General features: G+C 39.8%; 1 protein-coding gene across 4 annotated transcripts in view; it reads left to right on the plus strand.

Moving 5' to 3' along the window:
* Trp1 (translocation protein 1) overlaps positions 1-24,943 on the plus strand; it is an 84,149-nt gene that overhangs the window by 481 nt on the left and 58,725 nt on the right. The window contains exon 1 of one of the 4 annotated variants that reach the window (XM_071669774.1): positions 27-92. The exons of 2 other annotated variants lie outside the window; for them this stretch is intronic. In XM_071669774.1, the coding sequence (XP_071525875.1) occupies positions 42-92 (51 nt within the window). In that variant the 5' untranslated portion in view covers positions 27-41. Of the gene's footprint in view, positions 1-26; positions 93-132; positions 309-24,943 lie in introns of those variants that run through there. One more of the 4 variants, XM_071669776.1, reaches the window with a different exon arrangement.

Genomic DNA, 24,943 nt, shown 5'->3' on the forward strand with positions numbered 1-24,943 from the left:
TGTTGCTGAGTTGTCATGTCGGAAACTCTGGCAGTTTTGGAATGTTGAAGCTTTTGGTGCCACTATTCACTCGTGTACGGGAAGAACATTTGGTAATTCGAGAACAGTAAGCAAGTCTTTAGAAAGGGAATTCAGTTATATGATCTGATAAATTAATTGGATTGTTAGCACGTGAGAACAAGCTTACTTGATATTATTATCCGTGAAGTTGCAAGGAATACATTCTGGTATCTTTTGTATCAGAGCTTCAGTGAGAACTTCCATCTAAGACCTGAGATATATTCAGCATGTCAAAGAAGAGACTGAAGGTATACTAAAGGACTGAATGTTATGGTGTACCTCCTTTCTTGAATAGCAAAGCTGTAGAACTTTTCCTTCTTTTGTCTTTCACTCTTCTACTTCATTTAATGTGTATCACCAGTTCTTCACCTCTATTAGTTGTGAATATAGGTTGAAGTTGTCCTGCTGTTTTAGTGTAGTATGTTATAATACTGTATATAATACAACAATATGGAATGTGAGGATAGTATATATGAGGGAAGATTTGCAGTTAATTACAGTCACTTTGGTTAAAGTGTTTTAAATATCACAACAAGCTTTGGAAAGTGGCTGCATATTTTTTTGATGCTTTATGTTTTTCGTTGTCATTACAGAAATACTTGTAGAGGACAGAGCTATCATATTTTTTTTCAGGCGAACAATATTGAGGCGATAGTATGGTCAAAATCTCTTAGCTTAGCATTGAAATTAACTTTTGGAAATGGTTTCTGTTAAGTGCTGTAAATAGTCTGGGTTTACTGAAATACCTTCTGAGCATGATTATGTTGCATTGAATGATGTTAAATAAGATGAGAGTAGTATACCGTGGAAAATGTGGGGTTAGATTAAAGTTGGCAACATGCTCATAAAGATTGGTCACAGTCTATGAAAATTGTACTTGACCTCCTAGCAGCTCAGATTTATGCTTAGGTAAAAGTCCAGTTTTGCAGTGCTTCAAAACTAGCTTTGGGAAATGGATAATTAGGTGCTTTGTATATCTCATTATGATTACTCAAATACTTGCAGCAGATGATTTTGGAGTATAGATTTCATTGGATAATATGAAGTAAGGTAAAAGTAGTATACTGGAAAAATATGTACTAGTATGTACAGGATCCAATGACGAGTTGACTGGATAAGGGCTGGCAACCATCTTCGAATTGTATTTAGAGCCTGTTTACTGGCAAAAACACAGGTCTCTGGGGTTAGGTAAAGTAAAAGGTTATGCACATGTAAAAAATTAAAAGAACCTATGAAAACCAAACCTCTAGTGGTCAAGATTAATGTAATTGTCTACAATTCAGTCAAAATAAACTAGCCATGCACATAAAAATGCTTTGTCGACATGGCACTGAATATATATATATATATATATATATATATATATATATATATATTTTTTATTTATTATACTTTGTCGCTTTCTTTCTTTCAAACTATTCGCCATTTCCCGCATTAGCAAGGTAGCGTTAAGAACAGAGGACTGGGCCTTTGAGGGAATACCCTCACCTGGCCCAATTCTCTGTTCCTTCTTTTGAAAAAAAAAAAAAAAAAAAAAAAAAAAAAATAAAAACGAGAGGGGAGGATTTCCAGCCCCCTGCTCCCTTCCCTTTTAGTCGCCTTCTACGACACGCAGGGAATACGTGGGAAGTATTCTTAATCCCCTATCCCCAGGGATAATATATATATATATATATATATATATATATATATATATATATATATATATATATGATGAGTGTAAGAGAAGTAAATTCTAGATTGATATGGGTAAAACTGAAAGTTGATGGAGAGAGATGGGTGATTATTGGTACATATGCACCTGGGCATGAGAAGAAAGATCATGAGAGGCAAATGTTTTGGGAGCAGCTGAATGAGTGTGTTAGTGGTTTTGATGCACATGACCGGGTTATAGTGATGGGTGATTTGAATGCAAAGGTGAGTAATGTGGCAGTTGAGGGAATAATTGGTATGCATGGGGTGTTCAGTGTTGTAAATGGAAATGGTGAAGAGCTTGTAGATTTATGTGCTGAAAAAGGACTGGTGATTGGGAATACCTGGTTTAAAAAGCGAGATATACATAAGTATACGTATGTAAGTAGGAGAGATGGCCAGAGAGCGTTATTGGATTACATGTTAATTGATAGGCGCGCGAAAGAGAGACTTTTGGATGTTAATGTGCTGAGAGGTGCAACTGGAGGGATGTCTGATCATTATCTTGTGGAGGCGAAGGTGAAGATTTGTAGGGGTTTTCAGAAAAGAAGAGAGAATGTTGGGGTGAAGAGAGTGGTGAGAGTAAGTGAGCTTGGGAAGGATACTTGCGTGAGGAAGTACCAGGAGAGACTGAGTACAGAATGGAAAAAGGTGAGAACAAAGGACGTAAGGGGAGTGGGGGAGGAATGGGATGTATTTAGGGAAGCAGTGATGGCTTACGCAAAAGATGCTTGTGGCATGAGGAGCGTGGGAGGTGGGTTGATTAGAAAGGGTAGTGAGTGTTGGGATGAAGAAGTAAGATTATTAGTGAAAGAGAAGAGAGGCATTTGGACAATTTTTGCAGGGAAAAAATGCAAATGAGTGGGAGATGTATAAAAGAAAGAGGCAGGAGGTCAAGAGAAAGGTGCAAGAGGTGAAAAAGAGGGCAAATGAGAGTTGGGGTGAGAGAGTATCATTGAATTTTAGGGAGAATAAAAAGATGTTTTGGAAGGAGGTAAATATAGTGCGTAAGACAAGAGAGCAAATGGGAACTTCAGTGAAGGGCGCAAATGGGGAGGTGATAACAAGTAGTGGTGATGTGAGAAGGAGATGGAGTGAGTATTTTGAAGGTTTGTTGAATGTGTTTGATGATAGAGTGGCAGATATAGGGTGTTTTGGTCGAGGTGGTGTGCAAAGTGAGAGGGTTAGGGAGAATGATTTGGTAAACAGAGAAGAGGTAGTAAAAGTTTTGCGGAAGATGAAAGCCGGCAAGGCAGCAGGTTTGGATGGTATTGCAGTGGAATTTATTAAAAAAGGGGGTGACTGTATTGTTGACTGGTTGGTAAGGTTATTTCATGTATGTATGATTCATGGTGAGGTGCCTGAGGCTTAGCGGAATGCTTGCATAGTGCCATTGTACAAAGGGAAAGGGGATAAGAGTGAGTGCTCAAATTACAGAGGTATAAGTTTGTTGAGTATTCCTGGGAAATTATATGGGAAGGTATTGATTGAGAGGGTGAAGGCATGTACAGAGCATCAGATTGGGGAAGAGCAGTGTGGTTTCAGAAGTGGTAGAGGATGTGTGGATCAGGTGTTTGCTTTGAAGAATGTATGTGAGAAATACTTAGAAAAGCAAATGGATTTGTATGTAACATTTATGGATCTGGAGAAGGCATATGGTAGAGTTGATAGAGATGCTCTGTGGAAGGTATTAAGAGTATATGGTGTGGGAGGCAAGTTGTTAGAGGCAGTGAAAAGTTTTTATCGAGGATGTAAGGCTTGTGTACGTATAGGAAGAGAGAAAAGTGATTGATTCCCAGTGAATGCAGGTTTGCGGCAGGGGTGTGTGATGTCTCCATGGTTGTTTAATTTGTTTGTGGATTGAGTGGTTAGGGAGGTGAACGCAGAGTTTTGGAGATAGGGGCAAGTATGCAGTCTGTTGTGGATGAGAGGGCTTGGGAAGTGAGTCAGTTGTTGTTCGCTGATGATATAGCGCTGGTAGCTGATTTGGGTGAGAAACTGCATAAGCTGGTGACTGATTTTGGCAAAGTTTGTGAAAGAAGAAAGCTGAGAGTAAATATGAATAAGAACAAGTTTATTAGGTACAGTGGGGTTGAGGGACAAGTCAATTGGGAGGTAAGTTTGAATGGAGAAAAACTGGAGGAAGTAAAGTGTTTTAGATATCTGGGAGTGGATCTGGCAGCAGATGGAACCATGGAAGTGGAAGTGAATCATAGGGTGGGGGAGGGAGCAAAAATTTTGGGAGCTTTGAAGAATGTTTGGAAGTTGAGAACATTATCTCGGAAAGCAAAAATGGGTATGTTTGAAGGAATAGTGGTTCCAACAATGTTGTATGGTTGCGAGGCATGGGCTATGGATAGAGTTGTGCGCAGGAGGGTGGATGTGCTGGAAATGAGATGTTTGAGGACAGTATGTGGTGTGAGGTGGTTTGATCGAGTAAGTAATGTAAGGGTAAGAGAGGCGTGTGGAAATAAAAAGAGTGTGGTTGAGAGAGCAGAAGAGGGTGTTTTGAAATGGTTTTGTCACATGGAGAGAATGAGTGAGGAAAGATTGACCAAGAGGATATATGTGTCAGAGGTGGAGGGAACGAGGAGAAGTGGGAGACCAAATTGGAGGTGGAAAGATGGAGTGAAAAAGATTTTGAGTGATCGGGGCCTGAACATGCAGGAGGGTGAAAGGCGTGCAAGGAATAGAGTGAATTGGAACGATGTGGTATACCGGGGTTGACATGCTGTCAATGGATTGAACCAGGGCATGTGAAGCGTCTGGGGTAAACCATGGAAAGTTGTGTGGGGCCTGGATGTGGAAAGGGAGCTGTGGTTTCGGTGCATTATTACATGACAGTTAGAGACTGAGTGTGAACGAATGGGGCCTTTGTTGTCTTTTCCTAGCGCTACCTCGCACACATGAGGGGGGAGAGGGTTGTTATTCCATGTGTGGTGGGGTGGCGATAGGAATAAATAAAGGCAGACTATGAATTATGTACATGTGTATATATGTATATGTCTGTGTGTGTATATATATGTGTACATTGAGATGTATAGGTATGTATATTTGCGTGTGTGGACGTGTATGTATATACATGTGTATGTGGGTGGGTTGGGCCATTCTTTCGTCTGTTTCCTTGCACTACTGCGCTAACATGGGAGACAGCAACATAGCAAAATAAATAAATGAATAAAAATATATATATATATATTATTTATTATATATATATATATATATATATTTATGTATAAAGACATTACAGCATTATCCTCAGAAGGAAACAAAATTGATTCTAGTATACTACTACTACTACTATCATTTTGGCTTCTGAGGTTTTTGTAAGTTCTGTTAGTGTTCATTTTGGCTTCTGAGGTTTTTATAAGTTCTGTTAGTGTTTTACAGGAGTATTACCTACTTTGATTTACCACATTGTATATTATATGATTGAATATAATACCCCAAATCACATTCTGCAGGTATTTTTGTAATCAAATTAAATTATATAAACCACTTAAAACTTAAATAGCCATTTTCCAGAGCTAATTTCTAGATGGAGCAAAACTGATGAATTACTGTAGTGTTTTATCAGTCTTGATTCTCAATATTCTGGTTGAAGTATAATAGTTATTCTTATGAAAATTCACTTCTAAGATGGCACTGGAAATAACAGTGTTGTGATCCCTAATATGAGATGAATGAAATGTTACATTTTTGCAGTCAGCTCAGTTACAAGGGAAGTTTTTATAGTGTCTATCAGTATTAATAAGTTTATATTTTCCCTGATGTACATAACCTGTACTGCCTTGTTTAATATTGTCCTGTAAGATGTAAGTCTTCAGACCTTGCTGTGCAGGTGTTTCTGCAATCACAATGAACTTTATAAAACACTTGAAACATCAGTAGTGTTATCCCAAATCTAGTATCCTGTTAAGCTAAAGTAGACTTCACCTGATAGCAGTATATCAAAGGAAGTGTGGGTTGTTAAAGTAGGTAATACAGTTGTAAAAAATCAACAAAACTTATGAAAGCTTTACCTTACCCCAGCAATTAAGTTTTCCCTTATTGTCTAATCTTTTAGTGGAAATATAGTGGTCAAACTTATGAAATTGCACCAACAATGTGGTGCTGGATGTCAACACTATAGCACACAAACTTAACGATGTATTTGTACAATAATTTTGTCCCTTAGGTGAGGTTTTTATAGTTTCTATTCATATAAGTATGTTACCTACTTTTTTATATTGTTAATCCTTGAAATCTTGATACACAGAAACCTTATTATCTAAATTAAATTAGGCTACAAAATATGATGCCCTAAATCATTCTCCACAACTGCAACAGTACAGGATTGTAATACATTAACACTTCACTAGCAATGCAGAAAGCAACTAGTCAGTAGGCAAAGTAACTAGCAATGTGGAGCTATTCTAAACAATTTCCTTTTCTTAGAAGAATTGAGAGAACCCATGAAAACTTCCTTAATCTCCCGTGCTATCAGGATTTATCTTAATGTTCAGTATTCTAATCAACTCATGTTAGTCTTATCCATGATTGAGGACCACCAAAATTACATCTGCTATCAGCTTACATATGATGGCCACGTGATTCGTAGCAGCAGACGTATGCAGCGTTGGTATGTTTCTACGATACAGTTGTGTGTGGCTAGCCAATGCTCAGAAATGAGGTTTTTATAGGTTCTTTTGATATTTCACAAAACAGTGCATTTATTACCTCCATTGATTGAATCCCATATTTTCATTGATATAAATAGCTCTCTCTTAGCTACAGGTATTGTGTAATTGATGTCATGCTAGAGAAGGTAAAGCTTCAGATTACGCCACACAACTTTTACTCTACAGTATTCTTTAAATATTACACTAGTTTTTTCTGAACAATATGGTTAAGCATTGAAAGCTAATTGTGATACAATTACCAACCTTCTCCCGCTAAGAATGTAGTCCACAAACACCTGTGGATCTTTGATTGATTTCTTCACTTTTTCTCTTTATTTTTTTTCACTGAAGATGGACTTGATTTTGAATGTTTTGTCATTCATGCAGGTAACTGTATGGAAACATACAAAAGCACTTGGAGGTTAAAGCTAGTTTAGGGGCACCACAGAACTTGTGGATTTAGAAGTCGCATATCACTGGACTCTTTGAATTGTAGAATTGATTTAGGCTTAGGGAGCATGATTTCATGCATTCATTTTATCATTAGAATTATAGATAGATAACTAGGAATAACAATGAAGACCATGGAAATGTGGGACAAAGTGACACATTTAAAAAGATTCAACAGAACCTATAAAAATCTCACAAAGAGTCAGAGGTTTACCAAAATGTTTGATAATATAGACAAAATATACAAGTAACATGGTCATCATCTTTCTATCATATTGGTTGCATGCATTGGACCTTCTCACATTTAGCAAACATGGCAAGCACAATCAGCAGTACATACTTTTCAGTGACTGAATGAGACCTTATCATATTGAAATATAGGTTGCTATTTGAAGTAGGTAAGATTTGTAAAAACTTTTCTCATTTCATGAAATGCTTCACTTCCTTTTACCCCTTGTTTTCCCTCATCACATGGCCTTCTCTGTTTAGATTTTTAAAAATTACTGTTGTGGGATAAAAGATTATGCTTCGAATCACTCCAAATCTTTTTTTATTCATGAACCTATTAAGGAGTTGATTTATTATTTTTGAAACTTCACATCCCTCTGCACCTCTCCAGTGGTACAGGTCCCACTGGTTGAGTAATTCTATGAAAGTACAATTCATACTCGGATTACTTTTATCTTCATAGTAAATCAAGATTAGTATTGATAATTAAAAAAAATTCATTAAGCTAATATTATAGATTATGCATTTTTATTATTGTTGCAAGAATTCAAATCTGTATGCATTTTTTTTTTTTAATCAATTTTTTTATCAGGGTTAAGAATGTCAGAGTTGTGTTATCACATCAGATTCCATTAACTTCATAGGAAATGGTGTGATTAACATGATAGGGAATAAAAGATTTGTTTTAAGTTTTCCAAGTAACTGTATTTCGTTATTTTGAGTTATTTGTCAAGATATTTTTTCCCCACTTGAAAGTACCTTTTTCATGTTATGATAACTGTTTCCTTGTTCATGACTACGTTGATATTAGGAAAATACACCTTGAGCTCAGGTCTTTTGACTGTATTGTTTGGCTTTTACCTCAGGAACGTAGAAGTATGCAAAATTTGCACACTAGCCAAAATGGGGGTGAAAAAAGACATGAGTGGAAAAGTTGGCTGGAAAAAAATATAAGTATTAAGGCAGATGGTTAAAGGGAGGGAATGGTGAAGGAGTCCACAGTCAAGAGGGTTGAGTGGCCTAAGATGTCTCTCATTGGCCCTAGGGCCCATATCATCTTCTGCATGCCATAAAGTCTCCAACATAACTTTAACCTTCCAACCCCTCAATCAAGTATCCTGCCCATGCCTTTGTGATTTATTTTTTACACATGAAAAAATTTTCTTCGTAAATGAGAGATAAGCAGTGTAAAAGTAGATAAGCTGTTGCACCAATAATATTATAGGTAATAGTGGACTGTATTGCCAATAGGGTTTTATTATATTTGTCTTTTACTTGATATATTGATATTCATATTTTCCTTTATAATCTCCATAATTTATACTTGATCTTTATCAGTAATGTTTATATAGATACTGTGATATGTATATTTTTTTCATACATATTCACTATTTCCTGCATTGGCAAGGTAGCATTAAGAACAGAGGACTGAACCTTAGAGGGAATATCCTCACTTGGCCCCCTTCTCTGTTCCCTTTTTTTGGAAAGGTAAGAAATAGGAGGGGAGGATTTCCAGCCCCCTGCTTTCTCCCATATCCCCAGGGATATATGTGTGTATGCATGTGTATATATATATATATATATATATATATATACACGTTTACCAAATGGCGTCCTAGCTTCATCTCTTCGATGTATATCAACTGACTTGTTATATTTCTCTCTTGTGTCTCCCCTGATGATGTGATTATTACACGAAAGTGCACTTGGGAACTTTTCGTGTTTCATTTTCCCCGCGGACTCATAGGAATATATATATATATATATATATATATATATATATATATATATATATATATATATATATATATATATTTTTTTTTTTTATTATACTTTGTCGCTGTCTCCCGCGTTTGCGAGGTAGCACAAAGAAACAGACGAAAGAAATGGCCCAACCCCCCCCATACACATGTATATACATACGTCCACACACGCAAATATACATACCTACACAGCTTTCCATGGTTTACCCCAGACGCTTCACATGCCTTGATTCAATCCACTGACAGCACGTCAACCCCGGTATACCACATCGCTCCAATTCACTCTATTCCTTGCCCTCCTTTCACCCTCCTGCATGTTCAGGCCCCGATCACACAAAATCTTTTTCACTCCATCTTTCCACCTCCAATTTGGTCTCCCTCTTCTCCTTGTTCCCTCCACCTCCGACACATATATCCTCTTGGTCAATCTTTCCTCACTCATCCTCTCCATGTGCCCAAACCACTTCAAAACACCCTCTTCTGCTCTCTCAACCACGCTCTTTTTATTTCCACACATCTCTCTTACCCTTACGTTACTTACTCGATCAAACCACCTCACACCACACATTGTCCTCAAACATCTCATTTCCAGCACATCCATCCTCCTGCGCACAACTCTATCCATAGCCCACGCCTCGCAACCATACAACATTGTTGGAACCACTATTCCTTCAAACATACCCATTTTTGCTTTCCGAGATAATGTTCTCGACTTCCACACATTCTTCAAGGCCCCCAAGATTTTCGCCCCCTCCCCCACCCTATGATCCACTTCCGCTTCCATGGTTCCATCCGCTGCCAGATCCACTCCCAGATATCTAAAACACTTCACTTCCTCCAGTTTTTCTCCGTTCAAACTCACCTCCCAATTGACTTGACCCTCAATCCTACTGTACCTAATAACCTTGCTCTTATTCACATTTACTCTTAACTTTCTTCTTCCACACACTTTTCCAAACTCAGTCACCAGCTTCTGCAGTTTCTCACATGAATCAGCCACCAGCGCTGTATCATCAGCGAACAACAACTGACTCACTTCCCAAGCTCTCTCATCCCCAACAGACTTCATACTTGCCCCTCTTTCCAAAACTCTTGCATTTACCTCCCTAACAACCCCATCCATAAACAAATTAACCATGGAGACATCACACACCCCTGCCGCAAACCTACATTCACTGAGAACCAATCACTTTCCTCTCTTCCTACACGCACACATGCCTTACATCCTCGATAAAAACTTTTCACTGCTTCTAACAACTTTCCTCCCACACCATATATTCTTAATACCTTCCACAGAGCATCTCTATCAACTCTATCATATGCCTTCTCCAGATCCATAAATGCTACATACAAATCCATTTGCTTTTCTAAGTATTTCTCACATACATTCTTCAAAGCAAACACCTGATCCACACATCCTCTACCACTTCTGAAACCACACTGCTCTTCCCCAATCTGTTGCTCTGTACATGCCTTCACCCTCTCAATCAATACCCTCCCATATAATTTACCAGGAATACTCAACAAACTTATACCTCTGTAATTTGAGCACTCACTCTTATCCCCTTTGCCTTTGTACAATGGCAAAATGCACGCATTCCGCCAATCCTCAGGCACCTCACCATGAGTCATACATACATTAAATAACCTTACCAACCAGTCAACAATACAGTCACCCCCTTTTTTAATAAATTCCACTGCAATACCATCTAAACCTGCTGCCTTGCCGGCTTTCATCTTCCGCAAAGCTTTTACTACCTCTTCTCTGTTTACCAACTCATTTTCCCTAACCCTCGCACTTTGCACACCACCTCGACCAAAACACCCTATATCTGCCACTCTATCATCAAACACATTCAACAAACCTTCAAAATACTCACTCCATCTCCTTCTCACATCACCACTACTTGTTATCACCTCCCCATTTGTGCCCTTCACTGAAGTTCCCAGATGTGAAAAAAGGAGAGATAGGTAGTATGTTTGAGGAAAGGAACCTGGATGTTTTGGCTCTGAGTGAAACGAAGCTCAAGGGTAAAGGGGAAGAGTGGTTTGGGAATGTCTTGGGAGTAAAGTCAGGGGTTAGTGAGGACAAGAGCAAGGGAAGGAGTAGCAGTACTCCTGAAACAGGAGTTGTGGAAGTATGTGATAGAATGTAAGAAAGTAAATTCTCGATTAATATGGGTAAAACTGAAAGTTGATGGAGAGAGATGGGTGATTATTGGTGCATATGCACCTGGGCATGAGAAGAAAGATCATGAGAGGCAAGTGTTTTGGGAGCAGCTGAATGAGTGTGTTAGTGGTTTTGATGCACGAGACCGGGTTATAGTGTTGGGTGATTTGAATGCAAAGGTGAGTAATGTGGCAGTTGAGGGAATAATTGGTATACATGGGGTGTTCAGTGTTGTAAATGGAAATGGTGAAGAGCTTGTAGATTTATGTGCTGAAAAAGGACTGATGATTGGGAATACCTGGTTTAAAAAGCGAGATATACATAAGTATACTTATGTAAGTAGGAGAGATGGCCAGAGAGCGTTATTGGATTACGTGTTAATTGACAGGCGCACGAAAGAGAGATTTTTGGATGTTAATGTGCTGAGAGGTGCAACTGGAGGGATGTCTGATCATTATCTTGTGGAGGCTAAGGTGAAGATTTGTATGGGTTTTCAGAAAAGAAGAGTGAATGTTGGGGTGAAGAGGGTGGTGAGAGTAAGTGAGCTTGGGAAGGAGACTTGTGTGAGGAAGTACCAGGAGAGACTGAGTACAGAATGGAAAAAGGTGAGAACAATGGAAGTAAGGGGAGTGGGGGAGGAATGGGATGTATTTAGGGAATCAGTGATGGATTGCGCAAAAGATGCTTGTGGCATGAGAAGAGTGGGAGGTGGGTTGATTAGAAAGGGTAGTGAGTGGTGGGATGAAGAAGTAAGAGTATTAGTGAAAGAGAAGAGAGAGGCATTTGGAGGATTTTTGCAGGGAAAAAATGAAATTGAGTGGGAGACATAAAAGAAAGAGACAGGAGGTCAAGAGAAAGGTGCAAGAGGTGAAAAAAAGGGCAAATGAGAGTTGGGGTGAGAGAGTATCATTAAATTTTAGGGAGAATAAAAAGATGTTCTGGAAGGAGGTAAATAAAATGCATAAGACAAGGGAGCATATATATATATTTTTTTTTTTTTTTTTTTTTATACTTTGTCGCTGTCTCCCGCGTTTGCGAGGTAGCGCAAGGAAACAGACGAAAGAAATGGCCCAACCCCCCCCCCCCCCATACACATGTACATACACACGTCCACACACGCAAATATACATACCTACACAGCTTTCCATGGTTTACCCCAGACGCTTCACATGCCTTGATTCAATCCACTGACAGCACGTCAACCCCTGTATACCACATCGCTCCAATTCACTCTATTCCTTGCCCTCCTTTCACCCTCCTGCATGTTCAGGCCCCGATCACACAAAATCTTTTTCACTCCATCTTTCCACCTCCAATTTGGTCTCCCTCCTCTCCTCGTTCCCTCCACCTCCGACACATATATCCTCTTGGTCAATCTTTCCTCACTCATTCTCTCCATGTGCCCAAACCATTTCAAAACACCCTCTTCTGCTCTCTCAACCACGCTCTTTTTATTTCCACACATCTCTCTTACCCTTACGTTACTTACTCGATCAAACCACCTCACACCACACATTGTCCTCAAACATCTCATTTCCAGCACATCCATCCTCCTGCGCACAACTCTATCCATAGCCCACGCCTCGCAACCATACAACATTGTTGGAACCACTATTCCTTCAAACATACCCATTTTTGCTTTCCGAGATAATGTTCTCGACTTCCACACATTTTTCAAGGCTCCCAAAATTTTCGCCCCCTCCCCCACCCTATGATCCACTTCCGCTTCCATGGTTCCATCCGCTGACAGATCCACTCCCAGATATCTAAAACACTTCACTTCCTCCAGTTTTTCTCCATTCAAACTCACCTCCCAATTGACTTGACCCTCAACCCTACTGTACCTAATAACCTTGCTCTTATTCACATTTACTCTAACTTTCTTCTTCCACACACTTTACCAAACTCAGTCACCAGCTTCTGCAGTTTCTCACATGAATCAGCCACCAGCGCTGTATCATCAGCGAACAACAACTGACTCACTTCCCAAGCTCTCTCATCCCCAACAGACTTCATACTTGCCCCTCTTTCCAGGACTCTTGCATTTACCTCCCTAACAACCCCATCCATAAACAAATTAAACAACCATGGAGACATCACACACCCCTGCCGCAAACCTACATTCACTGAGAACCAATCACTTTCCTCTCTTCCTACACGTACACATGCCTTACATCCTCGATAAAAACTTTTCACTGCTTCTAACAACTTGCCTCCCACACCATATATTCTTAATACCTTCCACAGAGCATCTCTATCAACTCTATCATATGCCTTCTCCAGATCCATAAATGCTACATACAAATCCATTTGCTTTTCTAAGTATTTCTCACATACATTCTTCAAGGCAAACACCTGATCCACACATCCTCTACCACTTCTGTAACCGCACTGCTCTTCCCCAATCTGATGCTCTGTACATGCCTTCACCCTCTCAATCAATACCCTCCCATATAATAAGTAGTGGTGATGTGAGAAGGAGATGGAATGAGTATTTTGAAGGTTTGTTGAATGTGTCTGATGACAGAGTGGCAGATATAGGGTGTTTTGGACGAGGTGGTGTGCAAAGTGAGAGGGTTAGGGAAAATGATTTGGTAAACAGAGAAGAGGTAGTAAAAGCTTTGCGGAAGATGAAAGCCGGCAAGGCAGCAGGTTTGGATGGTATTGCAGTGGAATTTATTAAAAAAGGGGGTGACTGTATTGTTGACTGGTTGGTAAGGTTATTTAATGTATGTATGACTCATGGTGAGGTGCCTGAGGATTGGCGGAATGCGTGCATAGTGCCATTGTACAAAGGCAAAGGGGATAAGAGTGAGTGCTCAAATTACAGAGGTATAAGTTTGTTGAGTATTCCTGGTAAATTAAATTATATATATATATATATATATATATATATATATATATATATATATATATATATATATATATATATCTTTTTTTTTTTTTATACTTTGTCGCTGTCTCCCGTGTTTGCGAGGTAGCGCAAGGAAACAGACGAAAGAAATGGCCCAACCCACCCCCATACACATGTATATACATACGTCCACACACGCAAATATACATACCTACACAGCTTTCCATGGTTTACCCCAAACGCTTCACATGCCTTGATTCAATCCACTGACAGCACGTCAACCCCGGTATACCACATCGCTCCAATTCACTCTATTCCTTGCCCTCCTTTCACCCTCCTGCATGTTCAGGCCCCGATCACACAAAATCTTTTTCACTCCATCTTTCCACCTCCAATTTGGTCTCCCTCTTCTCCTTGCTCCCTCCGCCTCCGACACATATATCCTCTTGGTCAATCTTTCCTCACTCATCCTCTCCATGTGCCCAAACCACTTCAAAACACCCTCTTCTGCTCTCTCAACCACGCTCTTTTTATTTCCACACATCTCTCTTACCCTTACGTTACTCACTCGATCAAACCACCTCACACCACACATTGTCCTCAAACATCTCATTTCCAGCACATCCATCCTCCTGCGCACAACTCTATCCATAGCCCACGCCTCGCAACCATACAACATTGTTGGAACCACTATTCCTTCAAACATACCCATTTTTGCTTTCCGAGATAATTTTCTCGACTTCCACACATTCTTCAAGGCCCCCAGAATTTTCGCCCCCTCCCCCACCCTATGATCCACTTCCGCTTCCATGGTTCCATCCGCTGCCAGATCCACTCCCAGATATCTAAAACACTTCACTTCCTCCAGTTTTTCTCCATTCAAACTCACCTCCCAATTGACTTGACCCTTAACCCTACTGTACCTAATAACCTTGCTCTTATTCACATTTACTCTTAACTTTCTTCTTCCACACACTTTACCAAACTCAGTCACCAGCTTCTGCAGTTTCTCACATGAATCAGCCACCAGCGCTGTATCATCAGCGAACAACAACTGACTCACTTCCCAAGCTCTCTCATCCCCAACAGACTTCATACTTGCCCCTCTTTCCAAAACTCTTGCATTTACCTCCCTAACAACCCCATCCATAAACAAATTAAACAACCATGGAGACATCACACACCCCTGCCGCAAACCTACATTCACTGAGAACCAATCACTTTCCTCTCTTCCTACACGTACACATGCCTTACATCCTCGATAAAAACTTTTCACTGCTTCTAACAACTTTCCTCCCACACCATATATTCTTAATACCTTCCACAGAGCATCTCTATCAACTCTATCATATGCCTTCTCCAGATCCATAAATGCTACATACAAATCCATTTGCTTTTCTAAGTATTTCTCACATACATTCTTCAAAGCAAACACCTGATCCACACATCCTCTACCACTTCTGAAACCACACTGCTCTTCCCCAATCTGTTGCTCTGTACATGCCTTCACCCTCTCAATCAATACCCTCCCATATAATTTACCAGGAATACTCAACAAACTTATACCTCTGTAATTTGAGCACTCACTCTTATCCCCTTTGCCTTTGTACAATGGCACTATGCACGCATTCCGCCAATCCTCAGGCACCTCACCATGAGTCATACATACATTAAATAACCTTACCAACCAGTGAACAATACAGTCACCCCCTTTTTTAATAAATTCCACTGCAATACCATCCAAACCTGCTGCCTTGCCGGCTTTCATCTTCCGCAAAGCTTTTACTACCTCTTCTCTGTTTACCAAATCATTTTCCCTAACCCTCGCACTTTGCACACCACCTCGACCAAAACACCCTATATCTGCCACTCTGTCATCAAACACATTCAACAAACCTTCAAAATACTCACTCCATCTCCTTCTCACATCACCACTACTTGTTATCACCTCCCCATTTGCGCCCTTCACTGAAGTTCCCATTTGCTCCCTTGTCTTACGCACTTTATTTACCTCCTTCCAGAACATCTTTTTATTCTCCCTAAATTTTAATGATACTCTCTCACCCCAACTCTCATTTGCCCTTTTTTTCACCTCTTGCACCTTTCTCTTGACCTCCTGTCTCTTTCTTTTATACATCTCCCACTCAATTGCATTTTTTCCCTGCAGAAATCATCCAAATGCCTCTCTCTTCTCTTTCACTAATACTCTTACTTCTTCATCCCACCACTCACTACCCTTTCTAATCAACCCACCTCCCACTCTTCTCATGCCACAAGCATCTTTTGCGCAATCCATCACTGATTCCCTAAATACATCCCATTCCTCCCCCACTCCCCTTGCTTCCATTGTTCTCACCTTTTTCCATTCTGTACTCAGTCTCTCCTGGTACTTCCTCACACAGGTCTCCTTCTCAAGCTCACTTACTCTCACCACCCTCTTCACCCCACCATTCACTCTTCTTTTCTGAAAACCCATACAAATCTTCACCTTAGCCTCCACAAGATAATGATCAGACATCCCTCCAGTTGCACCTCTCAGCACATTAACATCCAAAAGTCTCTCTTTCGCACGCCTGTCAATTAACACGTAATCCAATAACGCTCTCCGGCCATCTCTCCTACTTACATAAGTATACTTATGTATATCTCGCTTTTTAAACCAGGTATTCCCAATCATCAGTCCTTTTTCAGCATATAAATCTACAAGCTCTTCACCATTTCCATTTACAACACTGAACACCCCATGTATACCAATTATTCCCTCAATTGCCACATTACTCACCTTTGCATTCAAATCACCCATCACTATAACCCGGTCTCGTGCATCAAAACCACTAACACACTCATTCATATATATATATATATATACACCAGGAATATTCAACAAACTTATACCTCTGTAATTTGAGCACTCACTCTTATCCCCTTTGCCTTTGTACAATGGCACTATGCAAGCATTCTGCCAGTCCTCAGGCACCTCACCATGAATCATACATACATTAAATAGCCTTACCAACCAGTCAACAATACAGTCACCCCCTTTTTTAACAAATTCCACTGCAATACCATCCAAACCCGCTGCCTTGCCAGCTTTCATCTTATGCAAAGCTTTTCCTACCTCTTCTCTGTTTACCAAATCATTTTCCCTAACCCTCTCACTTTGCATACCACCTCAACCAAAACACCCTATATCTGCCACTCTCTCATCAAACACATTCGACAAACCTTCAAAATACTGTCTCCATCTCCTCCTCACATCACCACTACTTGTTATCACCTCCCCGTTAGCCCCCTTCACTGAAGTTCCCATTTGCTCTTTTGTCTTATGCACTTTATTTACCTCCTTCCAAAACATCTTTTTTTCTCCCTAAAATTTAATGATATTCTCTCACCCCAACTCTCATTTGCCCTCTTTTTCACCTCTTGCACCTTTCTCTTGACCTCCTGTCTCTTTCTTTTATACATCTCCCACTCATTTGCATTTTTTCCCTGCAAAAATCGTCCAAATACCTCTCTCTTCTCTTTCACTAATACTCTTACTTCTTCATCCCACCACTCACTACCCTTTCTAATCTGCCCACCTCCCACGCTTCTCATGCCACAAGCATCTTTTGCACAAGCCATCACTGCTTCCCTAAATACATCCCATTCCTCCCCCACTCCCCTTACGTCCTTTGTTCTCACCTTTTTCCATTCTGTACTCAGTCTGTCCTGGTACTTCCTCACACAAGTCTCCTTCCCAAGCTCATTTACTCTCACCACTCTCTTCACCCCAACGTTCTCTCTTCTTTTCTGAAAACCTCTACAAATCTTCACCTTTGCCTCCACAAGATAATGAGCAGAAATCCCTCCAGTTGCACCTCTCAGCACATTTACATCCAAAAGTCTCTCTTTCACTCTCCTATCAATTAACACGTAATCCAATAATGCCCTCTGGCCATCTCTCGTACTTACATACATATACTTATGTATATCTCTCTTTTTAAACCAGGTATTCCCAATCACCAGTCCTTTTTCAGCACATAAATCTACAAGCTCTTCACCATTTCCATTTACAACACTGAATACCCCATGTATGCCAATTATTCCCTCAACTGCCACATTACTCACCTTTGCATTCAAATCATCCATCACTATAACCCGGTCTCGTGTATCAAAACCACTAACACACTCATTCAGCTGCTCCCAAAACACTTGCCTCATGATCTTTCTTCTCATGCCCAGGTGCATATGCACCAATAATCACCCATCTCTCTCCATTAACTTTCAGTTTTACCCATATCAATCTAGAATTTACTTTCTTACACTCTATCACATACTCCCACCACTCCTGTTTCAGGAGTAGTGCTACTCCTTCCCTTGCTCTTGTCCTCTCACTAACCCCTGACTTTACTCCCAAGACATTCCCAAACCACACGTCCCCTTTACCCTTGAGCTTCGTTTCACTCAGAGCCAAAACATCCAGGTTCCTTTCCTCAAACATACTACCTGTCTCTCCTTTTTTCTCATCTTGGTGGTTACATCCACACACATTTAGACACCCCAATCTGAGCCTTTGAGGAGGATGAGCACTCCCCGCATGACTCCTTCTTCTGTTTCCCCTTTTAGAAAGTTAAAATACAAGGAGGGGAGGGTTTCTAGCCCCCCCGCTCCCGTCCCCTTTAGTCGCCTTCTACAACACGTGAGGAATGCGTGGGAAGTATTCTTTTTCCCCTATCCCCAGGGATAGGGGAGGATATTCATTGAGAGGGTGAAGGCATGTACAGAGCATCAGATTGGGGAAGAGCGGTGTGGCTTCAGAAGTGGTAGAGGATGTGTGGATCAGGTGTTTGCTTTGAAGAATTTATGTGAGAAATACTTAGAAAAGCAAATGGATTTGTATGTAGCATTTATGGATCTGGAGAAGGCATATGATAGAGTTGATAGAGATGCTCTGTGGAAGGTATTAAGAATATATGGTGTGGGAGGCAAGTTGTTAGAAGCAGTGAAAAGTTTTTATCGAGGATGTAAGGCATGTGTACGTGTAGGAAGAGAGGAAAGTGATTGGTTCTCAGTGAATGTAGGTTTGCGGCAGGGGTGTGTGATGTCGCCATGGTTGTTTAATTTGTTTATGGATGGGGTTGTTAGGGAGGTGAATGCAAGAGTTTTGGAAAGAGGGGCAAGTATGAAGTCTGTTGGGGATGAGAGAGCTTGGGAAGTGAGTCATTTGTTGTTCGCTGATAATACAGCGCTGGTGGCTGATTCATGTGAGAAACTGCAGAAGCTGGTGACTGATTTTGGTAAAGTGTGTGAAAGAAGAAAGTTGAGAGTAAATGTGAATAAGAGCAAGGTTATTAGGTACAGTAGGGTTAAGGGTCAAGTCAACTGGGAGGTAAGTTTGAATGGAGAAAAACTGGAGGAAGTGAAGTGTTTTAGATATCTGGGAGTGGATTTGGCATCGGAAGTGAATCATAGGGTGGGGGAGAGGGCGAAAATTCTGGGAGCCTTGAAGAATGTGTGGAAGTCGAGAACATTATCTTGGAAAGCAAAAATGGGTATGTTTGAAGGAATAGGGGTTTCAACAATGTTGCATGGTTGCGAGGCGTTGGCTATGGATAGAGTTGTGCGCAGGAGGGTGGATGTGCTGGAAATGAGATGTTTGAGGACAGTATGTGGTTTGAGGTGGTTTGATCGAGTAAGTAATGTAAGGGTAAGAGAGATGTGTGGTAATAAAAAGAGTGTGGTTAAGAGAGCAGAAGAGGGTATTTTGAAATGGTTTGGTCACATGGAGAGAATGAGTGAGGAAAGATTGACCAAGAGGATATATGTGTCAGAGGTGGAGGGAACGAGAAGTGGGAGACCAAATTGGAGGTGGAAAGATGGAGTGAAAAAGATTTTGAGTGATTGGGGCCTGAACATGCAGGAGAGTGAAAGGCGTGCAAGGAATAGAGTGAATTGAAATGATGTGGTATACCAGGGTCGACGTGCTGTCCGTGGATTGAACCAGGGCATGTGAAGCGTCTGGGGTAAACCATGGAAAGTTCTGTGGGGCCTGGATGTGGAAAGTGAGCTGTGGTTTCTGTGCATTATACATGACAGCTAGAGACTGAGTGTGAACAAAAGGGCCTTTGTTGTCTTTCCTAGCGCTACCTCGCACACATGAGGGGGGAAGGGGTTGGTTATTCCATGTGTGGCGAGGTGGCGATGGGAATGAATAGAGGCAGACAGTATGAATGATGTACATGAATCATGTAACTTCCCTCCCAATTGACTTGACCCTCAACCCTACTGTACCTAATAACATTGCTCTTATTCACATTTACTCTTAACTTTCTTCTTTCACACACTTTACCAAGCTCAGTCACCAGCTTCTGCAGTTTCTCACATGAATCAGCCACCAGCGTTGTATCATCAGCAAACAACAACTGACTCACTTCCCAAGCTCTCTCATCCCCAACAGACTGCATACTTGCCCCTCTTTCCAAGACTCTTGCATTCACCTCCCTAACAACCCCATCCATATACAAATTAAACAACCATGGAGACATCACACACCCCTGCCACAAACCTACATTCACTGAGAACCAATCACTTTCCTCTCTTCCTACATGTACACATGCCTTACATCCTCGATAAAAACTTTTCACTGCTTCTAACAACTTGCCTCCCACACCATATACTCTTAATACCTTCCACAGAGCATGTCTATCAACTCTATCATATGTCTTCTCCAGATCCATAAATAATACATACAAATCCATTTGGTTTTCTAAGTATTTCTCACATACATTCTTCAAAGCAAACACCTGATCCACACATCCTCTACCACTTCTGAAGCCACTCTGCTCTTCCCCAATCTGATGCTCTGTACATGCCTTCACCCTTTCAATCAATACCCTCCCATATAATTTACCAGGAATACTCAATAAACTTATACCTCTGTAATTTGAGCACTCACTCTTATCCCCTTTGCCTTTGTACAGTGGCACTATGCAAGCATTCTGCCAATCCTCAGGCACCTCACCATGAATCATACATTAAATAACTACCAGCCAGTCAACAATACAGTCACCCCCTTTTTTAATAAATTCCACTGCAATACCATCCAAACCTGCTGCCTTGCCAGCTTTCATCTTCCACAATGCTTTTACTACCTCTTCTCTGTTTACCAAATCATTTTCCCTAACCCTCTCACTTTGCACACCACCTCGACCAAAACACCCTATATGTGCCACCCTATCATGAAACACATTCAGCAAACCTTCAAAATACTCACACCATCTCCTTCTCACATCACTACTACTAGTTATCACCTCCCCATTAGCCCCCTTCACTGAAGTCCCCATTTGCTCCCTTGTCTTACGCACTTTACCTCCTTTCAAAACAACTGTATATACATGTACACATGTATATACATAAATGCCCATATGTGTATATATACGAACATATGCATTTCAACATATATATACATATATATACACAGACATATACATATATACAGATGTACATATTCATACTTGCTGCCTACATCCATTTTTGCTGCCACCCTGCCACACACACACACACACACACACACACCACCACCACCAAGGTAGCACCAGGAAAAGACAAAAAAAAGCCACATTCATTCACACTCAATATCTAACTTCATTCACACTCAATATCTAACTGTCTTGTGTAATACACCGAAACCACAGCTCCCTTTCGACATCCAGGCCTCACAGACCTTTCCATGGTTTACTCCAGATGCCCTAGTTCAATCCATTGACAGCACATTGACACCAGTATACCACATCGTTCCAGTTCACTCTATTCCTTGCACGCCTTTCACCTCCCTGTAAGTTCAGGCCCCGATCACTCAAAATCTTTTTCACTCCATCCTTCCACCTCCAATTTGGTCTCCCACTTCTCCTTGTTCCCGCCATCTCTGACACATATATCCTCTTTGTCAATCTTTTCTCACTCATTGTCTCCATGTGTCCAAACAATTTCAGCACACCCTCTTCTGCTCTCTCAACCACACTCTTTATATATATATATATATATATATATATATATATATATATATATATATATATATATATATATATATATATATGTATGTATGTATGTATGTATGTATGTATGTATGTATGTATGTATGTATGTATGTATGTATGTATGTATGTATGTATGTATGTATGTATGTATGTATGTATGTATGTATGTATGTATGTATGTATGTATGTATGTATGTATGTATGTATGTATGTATGTATGTATGTATGTATGTATGTATGTATGTATGTATGTATGTATGTATGTATGTATGTATGTATGTATGTATGTATGTATGTATGTATGTATGTATGTATGTATGTATGTATGTATGTATGTATGTATGTATGTATGTATGTATGTATGTATGTATGTATGTATGTATGTATGTATGTATGTATGTATGTATGTATGTATGTATGTATGTATGTATGTATGTATGTATGTATGTATGTATGTATGTATGTATGTATGTATGTATGTATGTATGTATGTATGTATGTATGTATGTATGTATGTATGTATGTATGTATGTATGTATGTATGTATGTATGTATGTATGTATGTATGTATGTATGTATGTATGTATGTATGTATGTATGTATGTATGTATGTATGTATGTATGTATGTATGTATGTATGTATGTATGTATGTATGTATGTATGTATGTATGTATGTATGTATGTATGTATGTATGTATGTATGTATGTATGTATGTATGTATGTATGTATGTATGTATGTATGTATGTATGTATGTATGTATGTATGTATGTATGTATGTATGTATGTATGTATGTATGTATGTATGTATGTATGTATGTATGTATGTATGTATGTATGTATGTATGTATGTATGTATGTATGTATGTATGTATGTATGTATGTATGTATGTATGTATGTATGTATGTATGTATGTATGTATGTATGTATGTATGTATGTATGTATGTATGTATGTATGTATGTATGTATGTATGTATGTATGTATGTATGTATGTATGTATGTATGTATGTATGTATGTATGTATGTATGTATGTATGTATGTATGTATGTATGTATGTATGTATGTATGTATGTATGTATGTATGTATGTATGTATGTATGTATGTATGTATGTATGTATGTATGTATGTATGTATGTATGTATGTATGTATGTATGTATGTATGTATGTATGTATGTGTATGTATGTATGTATGTATGTATGTATGTAGTATGTATGTATGTATGTATGTATGTATGTATGTATGTATGTATGTATGTATGTATGTATGTATGTATGTATGTATGTATGTATGTATGTATGTATGTATGTATGTATGTATGTATGTATGTATGTATGTATGTATGTATGTATGTAACAGAAGAAAAAGGCAGGAGGTCAAGAGAAAGGTGCAAGAGGTGAAAAAGAGGGCAAATGAGAGTTGGGGTGAGAGAGTATCATTAAATTTTAGGGAGAATAAAAAGATGTTTTGGAAGGAGGTAAATAAAGTGCATAAGACAAGGGAACAAATGGGAACATCAGTGAAGGGGGCTAATGGAGAGGTGATAACAATTAGTGGCGATGTGAGAAGATGGAGTGAGTATTTTGAAGGTTTGTTGAGTGCATTTGATGATAGAGTGGCAGATATAGAGTGTTTTAGTCGAGGGTGGTGTGCAAAGTGAGAGGGATAGGGAGAATTATTTGGTAAACAGAGTAGATGTAGCAAAAGCTTTGCAGAAGATGAAAGCCGGCAAGGCAGCGGGTTTGGATGATATTGCAGTGGAATTTATTAAAAAAGGGGGTGACTGTGTTGTTGACTGGTTGGTAAGGTTATTTAATGTATGTATTACTCATGGTGAGGTGCTTGCATAGTACCATTGTACAAAGGCCAAGGGGATTAAGGTGAGTGCTCAAATTACAGAGGTATAAGTTTGTATGTAGCATTTATGGATCTGGAGAAGGCATATGATAGAGTTGATAGAGATGCTCTGTGGAAGGTATTAAGAATATATAGTGTGGGAGGCAAGTTGTTAGAAGCAGTGAAAAGTTTTTATCAAGGATGTAAGGCATGTGTACGAGTAGGAAGAGAGGAAAGTGATTGGTTCTCAGTGAATGTCGGTTTGCGGCAGGGGTGTGTGATGTCTCCATAGTTGTTTAATTTGTTTATGGATGGGGTTGTTAGGGAGGTGAATGCAAGAGTTTTGGAGAGAGGGGCAAGTATGCAGCCTGTTGTGGATGAAAGAGCTTGGGAAGTGAGTCAGTTGTTCGCTGGTTATACAGCGCTGGTGGCTGATTTGGGTGAAAAACTGCAGAAACTGGTAACTGATTTTGGTAAAAGTGTTGTGAAAGAAGAAAGTTGAGAGTAAATGTGAATAAGAGCAAGGTTATTAGGTACAGTAGGGTTAGGGGTAAGTCAATGGGTGGTAAGTTGGAATGGAGATAAAACTGGAGGAAGTGAAGTGTTTTAGATATCTGGGAGTGGATTGGCATCGAAGTAATCATAGGGTGGGGGATTGAGGGCGAAAATTCTGGGTGCTCTTGAAGACTGTGTGGATGTCGAGAAATCATTATCTTGGATAGCAAAATTGGTATGTTTGAAGGAATAGGGGTTTTCAACAATGTTGCTTGGTTGCGAGGCGTTGGCTATGGATAGAGTTCGTGCGCAGGAGGGTGGATGTGCTGGAAATGAGATGTTGAGGACAGGATGTGGTTTGAGGTTGTTTGATCGAGTAAGTTGTAAAGGGTAAGACGAGATGTTGGTAATAAAAAAAGAGTTTGTTACGAGAAGTGAAGAGGGTATCTTTGAATGGTTTGGTCACATGAGGAGAATGGTGAGGAAGAATTGCACAAGAGGTTATATGTGTCAGAGGTGGATCGGGGAACGAGGTGAAAAGGGGATGGAGAGATTGGAGATTGGGAGGAAGACGATTGTATTTAGGTGTGTCTTTGGGAGAGTTAGCGAAAAGTTTGTGGAAGAAGTTAAGGAAGAGGGAGAGACCTTGCGAGTGATGTGCTCGTTAGGTGAGGGGATCGATTAATTAGGGAGGACGAGTTTATTGTTGATC

Source organism: Panulirus ornatus, chromosome 14 (assembly GCF_036320965.1).
Source record: "Panulirus ornatus isolate Po-2019 chromosome 14, ASM3632096v1, whole genome shotgun sequence".
NCBI classification, from domain to species: Eukaryota; Metazoa; Arthropoda; class Malacostraca; order Decapoda; family Palinuridae; genus Panulirus; species Panulirus ornatus.